Below are 12,412 nucleotides of genomic sequence, written 5' to 3'. Positions count from 1 at the left end.
TACTAGACATACCTACTTAATAGTATGTCTTCTAGCTCTCAAACATAACACATTCAAAGCCAGACTTATATTTCCCCATACTTGCTGTCTCCTTTATTCTAGGTCTCAGTTGTTACGAACAGAGGCACAGCTAATCAGGGACCAGAATCCCTAGGAAAGCAGACAGAAAAAGAACAGGTATTGGGGTCAAAAGCCCTAACAGTGGTGGTAAGGGCAGGGGCCAACACTAGCACTCCAGGATCTCAGTGTAGCAAAGAGGAGAGAAGGGTGGGAGGGAGGGAAATGAGCCTGTGAGGGGAGCTGGATAGAGTGAGGGCGATGGGGCAAAGTGGGGAAGAGGCTGAGTAGGAGATTTGAGAAAGCCAACCCTTTGGCTCGAACAGCACCTGGGAAGGATAAGAAGTATGAGAGCATGGAAGCCTAACCTCTGCTGGCCCCCTGTTTGATGGACTACCTAAATATGTGAGGCATTCACAAGGCAGTTCTCTTCTCCCTCAGGAATCTTTAGGATATAAATCTTTAAGTTGAAGTCTGGAGTCAGAGAAGAAACTGATAATTATTAATGTCTAATTTTCTCTACTTTGGCATGTATTGATCTATATGGATCTCACTTGCCAATGATTCTTTGAAGAAACAGATCTGTTCTAAAGCTAACATTTATAATCTACTGGAACAAAGGAAACTTGGGCAGTGTTGTTCATGAGAAAAAAGAATGAGCCAAAATACTTCAGAAAAGAAACTGAAGAAAATATAAATACTTAAATAAATAAATAATAAACATTTTTGGTGATCTTCCCTTATTTGGAAACAAATGGCAATTGCAAACAGGCAACTTGATGAGTAAAGTCATTTCCTTCTGGAACTCAGTATACAGATTTAAAGTGAATACACTTGCCTACAACCATACAGCTTTTTAATTTATCTCAAACTACCAAAAGTACTGCCTTTCTCATAGAAAACTCACTCTGCAGGGGATACGGCAGGCTGGCCCCAGTTGCCGTTGTAGTAACTATGGACAAGTTCCCTGCAGACCCTTCCGACAATGATGAAGAAATCCAAACCCAGAGAACAGCTAGGGAGTGGGAATCAGGAGGGGGATATTCGGCTATACTTTGGTATATTTTTGCCATTCAGCTATCTAAAATATCTACTGTCACATGACAGCTGCAGTTGCGTATTTTTCTGGATACTGGAGAATGTTCTGGAATATAATAAAAACTAATTATTTGTTAAAACCACCCAGTAGTCTTTCCTTTTTCTGAGTGTGTAGTCTTGTGAAAGAGAAGCAATACTAGAGTTACCATCCCATCTGGAAATGCAATTAACTAATGGCATTTACCAACCACTCACTAAGGCAGTATGACACCACGTCAAGAATAAAACATAGCTCCAGCCTCTGAGAAGATCAGTCTGTTTGGCAAGACTAAACAGCTATGTAAACAATGGAGGACACTATTAGCAAAAGCTTTGATGTATGAAAACCAATGTTAAAATATCTACAATGTGAACTGACATACCAAGGAGATCTTTGGAAACAAATATTTTATCTTCCGGCAAAATGCAAGAATTGAGAATGTCTGATAAAGTGTTAGAGCTTGGGAGTCATGGCTCTCCTTCTGAAAGTTCATGATTATATGCCAGAGCCAACACGATTAGGTAAAAAATTCTTTATCATGTCTGTCCTGGCCCCTTTGTGTGACTTTTCTATTTCAAGTCATCTCTACCTCCTGTTTCCTCTGCCCCGACTGTCACCTTAACGCAAGTTCCTTCCTAAATCTGGGTCTTAGTTTCCTCTCATAGTAACTGATCAATAAACCAAGTACAACCACATAATAATATAGGATTCTTATGAAACCACATTTGAAGGGGAAAAAAGTTCAACTCTACATACAGTGACAGAGAACCTTTACCAAAAATACATTGTTCAGTGCTCTATAAACTGCAAAGAAGTATGCAGTACATTACCTGTTTAAAAAATATACATATATATGTATATGTACACACACACACACACACATACACATATAAATGCCTATCCATGCACAGACCACCTTTAGAGAGGGAAACAAGACCCAGGAAACAGTGCTGCTAATGGAAGGGGAACTTGGTGGCTGGATTGCTGGGGGATGGCACTAGGAAGGTGTAGGGGACTTACTTTCCACTGCATACCCTTATGCCTTTCGAATTTTGTACCATGTGCATATAAAAATATTTACATGATCAATTTTTAAAATAAACTTTCATCAACTGTGCTAAAATCACCAAAGACTATGACATAAAACTAGAATTATGAACTGCAATGGTGGCTGAAGCCTGAAACTATATTAACATACACAAATTCATTAGGTTTTTACTGTAAAAGATTTTAAGATATAAGATGAGTACTTTCCTCCAAATTCTTATACCTCTTACAGATGACCTTGTGAAATTAGTTTTAGCTATATTTCAATCTATAAATCTATTTATTTTTCCAAATTTACAACTTTATTCAGAGTAAAATACTTGAAAAACCCCCAGTGTGCCTGTAACTAAGCACCAGGTGCCATACCAGATACAGAACACAGAGTACGATGAAAGGGGTTCCCACCTTTGAGGTGTTCAGCATCAAGGAGGCAGACAGGAAATAAAATCACCTTCAAGAATATCCTTAGAATATGACAAGGGCTATGAGGGAGGAAAGAGAGAGGCACTTTGGTACAGAAGGGGCACCAGACTGATATTTATGAGATAAACAGGAGTTAATAAGGTAAAGAATGGGGAAAGGGCATTTCCACAGAGAAAACACAGTAATGTAATAGAGTCAGGGCATTCAAGAAATTTCCAAACAAAATGGCACTAAACAACTAGGTGGACAGGAGGCAGAAAAGGAAGAGACAAGGTCACAAAGGCTTCCTAAAAATCAGAACTTTATTCTAGTGGCAACCAAGAGCCCTAGAATAGCTCTGGAAGGGATGCAGCAAGGGGTCAGTACAGAAGGAGACCAGTTCAAGGACTATTTCCAGATCTAGTTAAGAAACAATGAAGGCCCAAACTAAGGATGAGGCATTAGGTCCCAAGAGAGTCAGGAGATGAATTTAAGGTTTAATTATGAGAAAGAATCACCTGGAGTTGGAAAATGTAGAAGAAGGAATCTAGAGTCCCTTCTAGGCTTCTGGCATAGATATGTAAATAGATGGTGATGCCCTCCAAGATGTCAGGGAATTTCTGCCTTACAAGGAATATCGTATCAGTAACAGCAGTCCAAATGTGCACTTACAATGGTATTTAATACCTACCACAAAGGTATTTTAGCAATTATGCTATATAAGATAACATGAAGAACACGGAAGATTGAGCTGTACCAAGGCTCCTCCTGACCCAACATGTACCCAGGCCAACACTGCTTGTCATTCAAACATATATATATATTCATCTGAGCCATCTTGTATCTACTCTCCTCCACTCCAACCTCCTCCTTGTGACAGGCACTTAAAACTCCACAGACATCCACTATCAGCAATGTCAGATCTCTGAAATTCACTACAGATAAAAATAAAGGAATGAGTAAGAGAAGAACTGAAGAATCTGTTCAATTCTAACACCACATCCCACATTACTTTTTTATTCACAAGTCACTATCCATTTACTTGCCCAGGAAACATTCTCATGATATATCAGCATTCTTCTTTCCTAAGTGGGCCAAGAAATAATCACACCCTGTTCAAGGTCACTGGAACAGAATCTGTTCTATCTCATTAGATTTTTCACTATTCAAAAATATATGTATTATTTGTTTTTCATATTAATCAACATTAAAGGTAGGGAAAGTAACAAAGGATAAACTATCAAATTTTTGGAGAGTATTAGAAGCTTCTCTAACCAGAAAGATGTTCACAAAAACAGATCTCAAAGTTGCAAGGAAACTTAAAATTCAAAACAAGCCACTCCATAAATTTTTGAATTCTTTCTACAATACTCCTACCAAATGGTTACCTAGTACAGATCTGACCTCTTCTAATGAGCAGGGAGGGACATTCTACTCTCCATGCTGGCACTGACTAAAAAGTGAACCTGGTTCTCAATAGAGATGTAAAAACCAGTCATGCAAGGGTGATGAGATATGGGATTTTTAATATAATTTCAAATTATCTCCCCACAATTACTTATTCATTACAAAGGAGAAAACTTTTCAGTGGAGAAACCTGGTGAACTGAGTGATGAGAGTTAACATCACCAGTTATGGGACAAGCTGAGATCAAGTGCAGTATGAAGGACAGTACCTCTGTGGTGTTACTGCCAGAGACATTCCTGAACACAATCTTGAGAAAAACCTCATACAACTCAAATTCGGGGACATTCTACAAAATAACTGGCCTGCATGCTTCAAATGTCAAGGTCAAGAAATACAAAGAAAGGCCATGGAAGTATTCCAGATTAACGGGGGACGAAAGGAACATCAATTAATAGCATACATGATCCTGAATCAGGTGAAAAAAAGAGCAATAGAGAACATCATTGGGATAAATGATGAAATGTGAATACTGTATACTAGATAATAATATTGCATCAATATTGTTTTCTGATTTTGATTATTGTACTTTGGTCACGTAAAGAATGTCCTTGTTCAAAATGAACAAGTGGGACTACATCAAACTAAAAACCTTCTGTACAGCAAACGATACCATCAGCAGAACAAAAAGACAATATACAGTATGGGAGAATACATTTGTAAATGATTTATCCGATAGGGGTTAACAGCCAAAATATATAAAGAGCTCATATGTCTCAACAAAAAAAAAAGTAACCTGATTAAAAAATGGGCAGAGGACTGAACAGACACTTCACCAAAGAAAAATACAGATGGCCAACTGGCATATGAAGAGATGCTCCACATTGCTAATCATCAGGGAAATGCAAATCAAAACCACAATGAGATATCACTTCACACCAGTCAGAATGGCCACTATCCAAAAGACAAAAAATAACAAATGTTGGCAAGGATGTGGAGAAATGGGAACCCCCCTACACAGCTGGTGGGAACGTCAATTGGTAGAGCCATTTGAGAAAGCAGTATGGAGATTCTTTAAAAAAACCAAAAACAGAAATACCATTCAACCCCGTAATTTCACTTCTAGGAATTTACCCAAAGAAAACAAAATACCTGATTCAGAAAGACAGATGCACCTCTATGTTTACTGCTGCATTATTTACAATAGCCAAGATATGGAAGCAACCTAAGTGTCTACCAATAGATGAATGGATAGAGAAGCTGTGGTACATATACACAATGGAATATTACTCAACCATTAAAGAAGAAATACTGCCATTTGCAACAACATGGATGCATCTATAGGGTATTATGCTCAATGAAATAAGCCAGGTGAAGAAAGACAAATGCCGTATGATTTCACATATTTATGGAATATAAATACAAAGCAAAACAGAATGAACAAAATAGCAACAGACTCATAGACACGGAGAAGGGTCTGGTGGTCACCATGGGGGAAAGGTTAGGGTTGGTGGAGGAGGTAGAAGGGGATAAAAGGGCACAAAAATTCTCAATCATAATGCAGGTTGATCACAGGCATAGTAGGACAGCATGGAGAATATATTCAATGATTCTGTAACATCTTCCTATGTTGACAGTAGCTGTACTAGAGGAAGTAAGGATTTAACATACGGGTAACTGCTGAACCACTGTGCTGTATACTTGAAACTAATATAAAATTGTACATCAATGATACTTCAATAAGAAAAATGCCCTGTTCTTAGAAAATATACACTGATGTATTTAGGGGTAAAGGCACATGATGCTTGCAATTTACTTTCACAGGAGAAAGAGGGCGTGTGCACTCTCCAAGGGGAGAAAGGATGAACGAGCGACACAGTAAGCAAACAGAGCAAACCAGTAACAGCTTGTGAATCTAGGTAAAGGATATATGAGAATTCTTCATACTAGCATGATTTTTCTTCATGTTTGAAACTGTATCAAAATTAAAAGTTACCCTCCAACAATCGTTAAGGTCACACAATGCTATGTAAAAATACTGAATATTGTGTTAGCCCAGTTTCCTTGAAAGGTTCAGGTGCCTACTCACTGAAACTGACTTAACTCAGATCAAAATGTCTTAAATGAATCTTTTCTGAATTATCTAAACCACTTATTTTGGGACTTCAGCATATCCAGGTTAACATTTACTAAATATGCTTAGTTGTTTCACTGAATTTTCTCTGGACTTCTGGTTTTGCAGTTTTCACCCCAAAGAGATGTGTCTACTCTTAAAGTGCAACCCCCATACTTGGATACCCAAGGCTCCAGATAGCAAGGTACATTCAAGCTAACTCAACTTTAATCACAACACTCCTGCAGCAATGTGTTAATGGGTCTATGTGTATGTGTGTACAATGTTTCTGTAATACATGTTTGAATATATATAATAATATGAATACAAGCATATTTATTTAATCATTTTTACTCATTTATTTGGTAAGCAAATATACTTAATATATTAGTGTTAGGGAGTGGAATTGAAGAAATAAGCACCCTTATTTACTTTGTAAGGAATGTTCGTAAAAGGTACCATCTTGGGAGAGGTAAGGAAGAAACAATTTGACAATGTTCATCAAAATTTTAAACATGCATACACAGTCACCTTGACCCAACTACCTAGTGATAATTTACTATTCAGAAATAATGCCACAAGTGCACAAAATTTCTGAAGATATTCTTAATATATGTATACACACACATACACACCTATACATACACACACACAGATATTTCCTTCTGTTTCTATATTCATCAATAACAAGGTAGAAACAGCAACAAAAGATGAACTACCAATTGTTTTCACAATCCCTTACCATGGATTTAGCCTGCCAAATGAAGTGAAGACTATTTGTAACAAAAATGGAACCACTGTTTGAAATAAAATGCTTTTTTAAAATCCTTATGTTGACAAGGCACTTAACAAATGACCATACATTAAATATCCATACAATATCATATTACAAAAGCCATTAAAGAGAATGAATTAAATCTACAAATGGAATGATGCCAAAATACAGTATTAGGCAGGGAGAAATTACTGTATAACATGTGTGTCATAAAATTCCTTTTTTGTTTAAGAAGTTTTTTTAAAAATGAGTCTTGAAGTATACCAAACTATAAACAATGATTACCCTGGGTAGAGATCTGCAAAGTCTTAACAGTTCTTGAAGCAATTCTATAATATTTGAATTTTTCCAATAACTACTATTGTTTTCTAAGTAGAAAGATCTACATCAAAGTGGTCAAATTTAAACTTGCAATAAACTTAAGGACAGAAACCAATGTCCTGCACTTAAAAAAAAAAAACTCTGTAAGATTTTTAGTAGCAAAACTATTTTTATTTCCCAAGTAAAATCTGACTCAAAAGCCTATATATAATGCTGATAAAAGAAACAGAAGTTGATTAGGGGAGGTGGGCTCTACATTCATCCTCCCACTCTTTGGCCTGTAAGAAAACTTACATTTGAGGGGCCCAGACAGTTAGAGGAAATGTAAAGATTTCAGAAACAAGTAAGCCAGACAAGCGCTCCTAGGGCTAAAGGAAGAGCACACATGGGTGCCCGTGTCTGCTGCACCTTACTTTCACTGTTTCTCCATAAATGGGAGAACTATTTCTGTTATATCAAACCTGTCTAAAACACCCACCTCACCAAGCTCCCCACCCCTGACTCTTAGCACTTCATGGTCACAGCACAGTCACTAGCAGGTCCTACTGACACGTTTTCAAGCTAGATCAGCATCCCTGTTTGAAAAGCCTGGAAGGATTTAAGTGTTCAGTTCTAAGCTAGTAACAAAAATAATGGCTACCTTCATTTTAAACGGCTTGAGAAAATCTAGAGGAATAGGCTAAATATTTAATATATAGACCTGAAAAGACCCACAACTGCTATAGCACACTACCCACCAATGCTTTTGTACAGAGGGCAGCCCTCAGACACAGCCTCAGCCTTGGCAGTCCCAAGCTGGCATCTTTGGTGGACCACTCTCTTACCTTGGACTTTGCATGCCAAGTGAAGTGCAGGAAATTTGTCTCACTGGGTACTAAAAGGTTAAAGGAGAGAGCGTAGTGACTAATAAGGTCATTTCTCACATAATAAAGTTCTGCATCAAGACCTAGAAAAAAAAATAGAGAAAAAAGGATTAAAGACCTAAAATACTCTCAAAATCATTAACCATCAGTATTTCAAATACTAATAGAGTGAAAATAACACTGATGTGCGAACGTACATCACAATTTTTTCTCACATGTGCTGCTTCATGAAGCAGGAAGGACACTGGACTTTGCCATAACCAAAAAGACAAAGAAAATGAGATGCAAACCAAGCAGTTATCTGGCTGAACACAGGGATACTGGAACCAGAACTCTGGTAGCACAATCCGTCTCCTGAGGGCCAATGTGACACTCTTCCTTTTGAACAAAGTCCTCCTCAGAGTTCTATCTACAAACAAAGCACCTTTTCCCCTCAAAAATTTATGCAATTTAGAGAAATTCAAAATGGAAGGGAGAAAGGCACTTGGGGGAAAAGAGTGTGAGCCAAGGCCTCAAGACCCCCTCCAGAGATGACCTCGACTTGCTCCAGCAGCACAAGGCCCTGGCCACTCTGACAGGGCTTGCCACAAGGCATTCACACCAGCTGTGGCACAAACACACATCCTCTTTCCTCCCCAGATTAGAAGGTAGAGTAATCTCCTCATTTTCTCAGGACGGTTCTCTGCACAAAGCAGATGCTCAGTAAACATTGTTAAACAAGTTAGTACTACAGATAATGCAGAAATTACATAGATGCCTGAGAAATGCTGGAGAATAATTCCCAAATTTCATTCATTGCCAGACCACTTTCCCAACCACAGCCACATGCAACCTTCAACATAACACATTCTCCAATTTTGTCATACCCCTTTATCCTACCTGTATTTAATATTTTTCTTTAAAATTTATTCAATTCTTTTAGAACAAAAATTTTAAAGGCAAAATTTAATCACTATCTTAAATGGAATATCAGTAATTATTGTGAAAAAAAAATTTTTAATACTAAAAAAAACATCAATTAAAAGGCAAAAAAAGCAAACCGAATTCAAAAATACATAAGAGGATCATACATCATGATCAAGTGGGTTTCATCTCAGGGATGCAAGGATGGTACAACATTAAAAAATCCATCAACATCATCAACCACATAAACAAAAAGGACAGAAACCACACGATCATTTCCACAGATGCTGAAAAAGCATTCAACAAAATTCAACAGCCATTCATGATAAAAACTCTCAACAAAATGGGTATACAGGGCAAGCACCTCAACATAATAAACCCACAACCAACATCATACTGAACAGCGAGAAGCTAAAAGCTTTTCCCCTAAGAACGGGAACAAGACAGGGATGCCCACTATCCCCACTGTTATTCAACATGGTACTGGAGGTCCTAGCCATGGCAATCAGGCAAAACAAAGAAATAAAAGGCATTGAGATTGGTAAAGAAGAAGTCAAACTGTCACTATTTGCAGATGACATGATATTGTACATAAAAAACCCTAAAGAATCCACTCCAAAACTACTAAAATTAATATCGGAATTCAGCAAAGTTGCAGGATACAAAATTAATACACAGAAATCTGTTGCTTTCCTATACACTAATGATGAACTAGCAGAAAGAGAAATCAGGAAAACAATTCCATTCACAATTGCATCAAAAAGAATAAAATAAACCTAACCAACAAAGTGAAAGACCTATACCCTGAAAACTACAAGACACTGTTAAGAGAAATTAAAGAGGGCACTAACAAATGGAAACTCATCCCATGCTCTTGGCTAGGAAGAATTAATAACGTCAAAATGGCCATCCTGGCTAAAACAATCTACAGATTCAATGCAATGCCTATCAAAATAACAACAACATTCTTCAGCAAACTGGAACAAATAGTTTTAAAATTCATATGGAACCACAAAAGACCTCGAATAGCCAAAGCAATCCTGAGAAGGAAGAATAAAGCAGGGGGCATCTCGCTCCCAACTTCAAGCACTACTACAAAGCCACAGTAATCAAGAAAATTTGGTACTGGCACAAGAACAGACCCATAGATCAGTGGAACAGAATAGAAAGTCCAGATATTAACCCAAACATATATGGTCAATTAATATATGATAAAGGAGCCATGGACATACAATGAAGAAATGACAGCCGCTTCAACAGCTGGTGTTGGCAAAACTGGACAGCTACTTGTAAGAGAATGAAACTGGATCACTGTCTAACCCCATACACAAAAGTAAATTTGAAATGGATCAAAGACCTGAATGTAAGTCATGAAACCATAAAACTCTTAGAAAAAAACATAGGCAAAAATCTCTTGAACATAAACATGAGTGACTTCTTCATAAACATATCTCTCCGGGCAAGGGAAACAAAAGCAAAAATGAACAAGTAGGACTATATCAAGCTAAAAAGATTCTGTACAGCAAAGGACACCACCAATAGAACAAAAAGGCATCCTACAGTATGGAAGAATATATTCATAAATGACAGATCCGATAAAGGGTTGACATTCAAAATACATAAAGAGCTCACACACCTCAACAAACAAAAAGCAAATAATCCAATTAAAAAATGGGCAGAGGAGCTGAATAGACATTTCTCTGAAGAAATCCAGATGGCCAACAGACACATGAAAAGATGCTCCACATCGCTTGTCATCAGAGAAATACAAATTAAAACCACAATGAGATATCATCTCACACCAGTAAGGATCGCCATCATCGAAAAGACAAACAACAACAAATGTTGGCGAGGTTGTGGAGAAAGGGGAACCCTCCTACACTGCTGGTGGGAATGTAAATTAGTTCAACCATTGTGGAAAGCAGTATGGAGTCTCCTCAAAAAGCTCAAAATAGAAATACCATTTGACCCAGGAATCCCATTTCTAGGAATTTACCCTAAGAATGCAGCAGCCCAGTTTGAAAAAGACAGATGCACCCCTACGTTTATCGCAGCACTGTTTACAACAGCCAAGAAATGGAAGCAACCTAAGTGTCCATCAGTAGACGAATGGATAAAGAAGATGTGGTACATATACACAATGGAATATTATTCAACCATAAGAAGAAAACAAATCATACCATTTGCAACAACATGGATGGAGCTGGAGGGTATTATGCTCAGTGAAATAAGCCAGGTGGGGAAAGACAAGTGCCAAATGATTTCACTCATATGTGGAATATAAAAACAAAGAAAAAATTGAAGGAACAAAATAGCCACAGAATCAGAGAACCCAACAATGGACTAACAGTTGCCAAAGGGAAAGGAACTGGGGAGGATGGGTGGGAAGGGAGGGAGAAGGGGAATAAGGGACATTACCAGCAAACATAACATGGGGGTGGGGCATGGGGAAGGCAATATATAGCATAGAGGAGACAAGTAGTGACTCTATAGCATCTTACTAGGTTGATGGACAGTGACTGTAATGGGGTCTGTGGTGGGGACTTAATAATGGGGGAATCTAATAACCACAATGTTGCTCATGTGATTGTACATTAATGATACCAAAATAAAAAAATTTAAGAAAAGGGAAGAAGGGAGTATTAGCAAGTATTTGAGAGAGGTTAAAGACTCAGAGGTTTTCTCCACAATAATCCAAAAAAAAATGGAAAGAAAGCAGGGAATAACTTTCTCTCAACTGATTTACTATTATTTAAAGTTGTATCTCAATGTCCCTCCAGTAATGCATGACATAAACTGTATATTTCTCACACTGGAAGGAAAGAATACATGGGAGACCAACAGACACATAAACTTCATACTTACTGAGAGCCTATACCATGGGTCTGAAACCTTGTGCTCTGCAGAGAGGTCAAGATAGGTATGTCGTGAATCCTAAGATAAAATATAGAAACAACTCTGCTACAGGCATTTCTCCTCTAAAATTACTTATTTTTTAACTTAATCTGATATAACCCTTGAGTCAGAAATGAGATTTGAGGCTTACATAAGAGAAAGTTGCTGAACTATGTGACATTGCTTTATCCAATAAAGGGTACCAAACAGAATGGGAGAAAGTTATGGTGAGTGCATCATAACAGGAAGGTCTGCAAAAGGCTCTCCCAGCTGGCCAGCAGGACAGGAACTGTTAAGCAAAGATCTGAGGTGGAAGCACTGGTGGTGGTAGAGAAAGTGGGGGGTGGGAAAGTAAAGTGGTAAGAAGGTGGGGAAAAGGTAGAAGGGAAATGCAGTAAGAAAACTGGGTACCAAGAAAACATAAGCAATCTTAATAATTGTAAGTAGCTTAAATTTACTTATTTAAAAAAAAATCTGAGTCTTACTCCAGTCTCCATTAAGTCTGTTTATAAGAGATACCTTGAGTAAAATTTCCACATGTATGCCAGGTAAAA

General features: G+C 37.7%; 1 protein-coding gene across 3 annotated transcripts in view; it reads right to left on the bottom strand.

Moving 5' to 3' along the window:
- The window catches only part of RYK (receptor like tyrosine kinase), a 91,299-nt gene that overhangs the window by 57,065 nt on the left and 21,822 nt on the right, over positions 1-12,412 (bottom strand). For all 3 annotated transcript variants that reach the window (XM_037024754.2, XM_037024752.2, XM_037024753.2), the window contains exon 2: positions 8,022-8,143. In XM_037024754.2, coding sequence (XP_036880649.1) covers positions 8,022-8,143 — 122 coding nt within the window. The remainder of the gene's footprint in view (positions 1-8,021; positions 8,144-12,412) is intronic.

This window comes from Manis javanica, chromosome 3 (genome assembly GCF_040802235.1).
Source record: "Manis javanica isolate MJ-LG chromosome 3, MJ_LKY, whole genome shotgun sequence".
NCBI classification, from domain to species: Eukaryota; Metazoa; Chordata; class Mammalia; order Pholidota; family Manidae; genus Manis; species Manis javanica.
The sequence above is the reverse complement of the archived record's forward strand: the minus strand, read 5'-3'. Positions and strand labels throughout refer to the sequence as shown.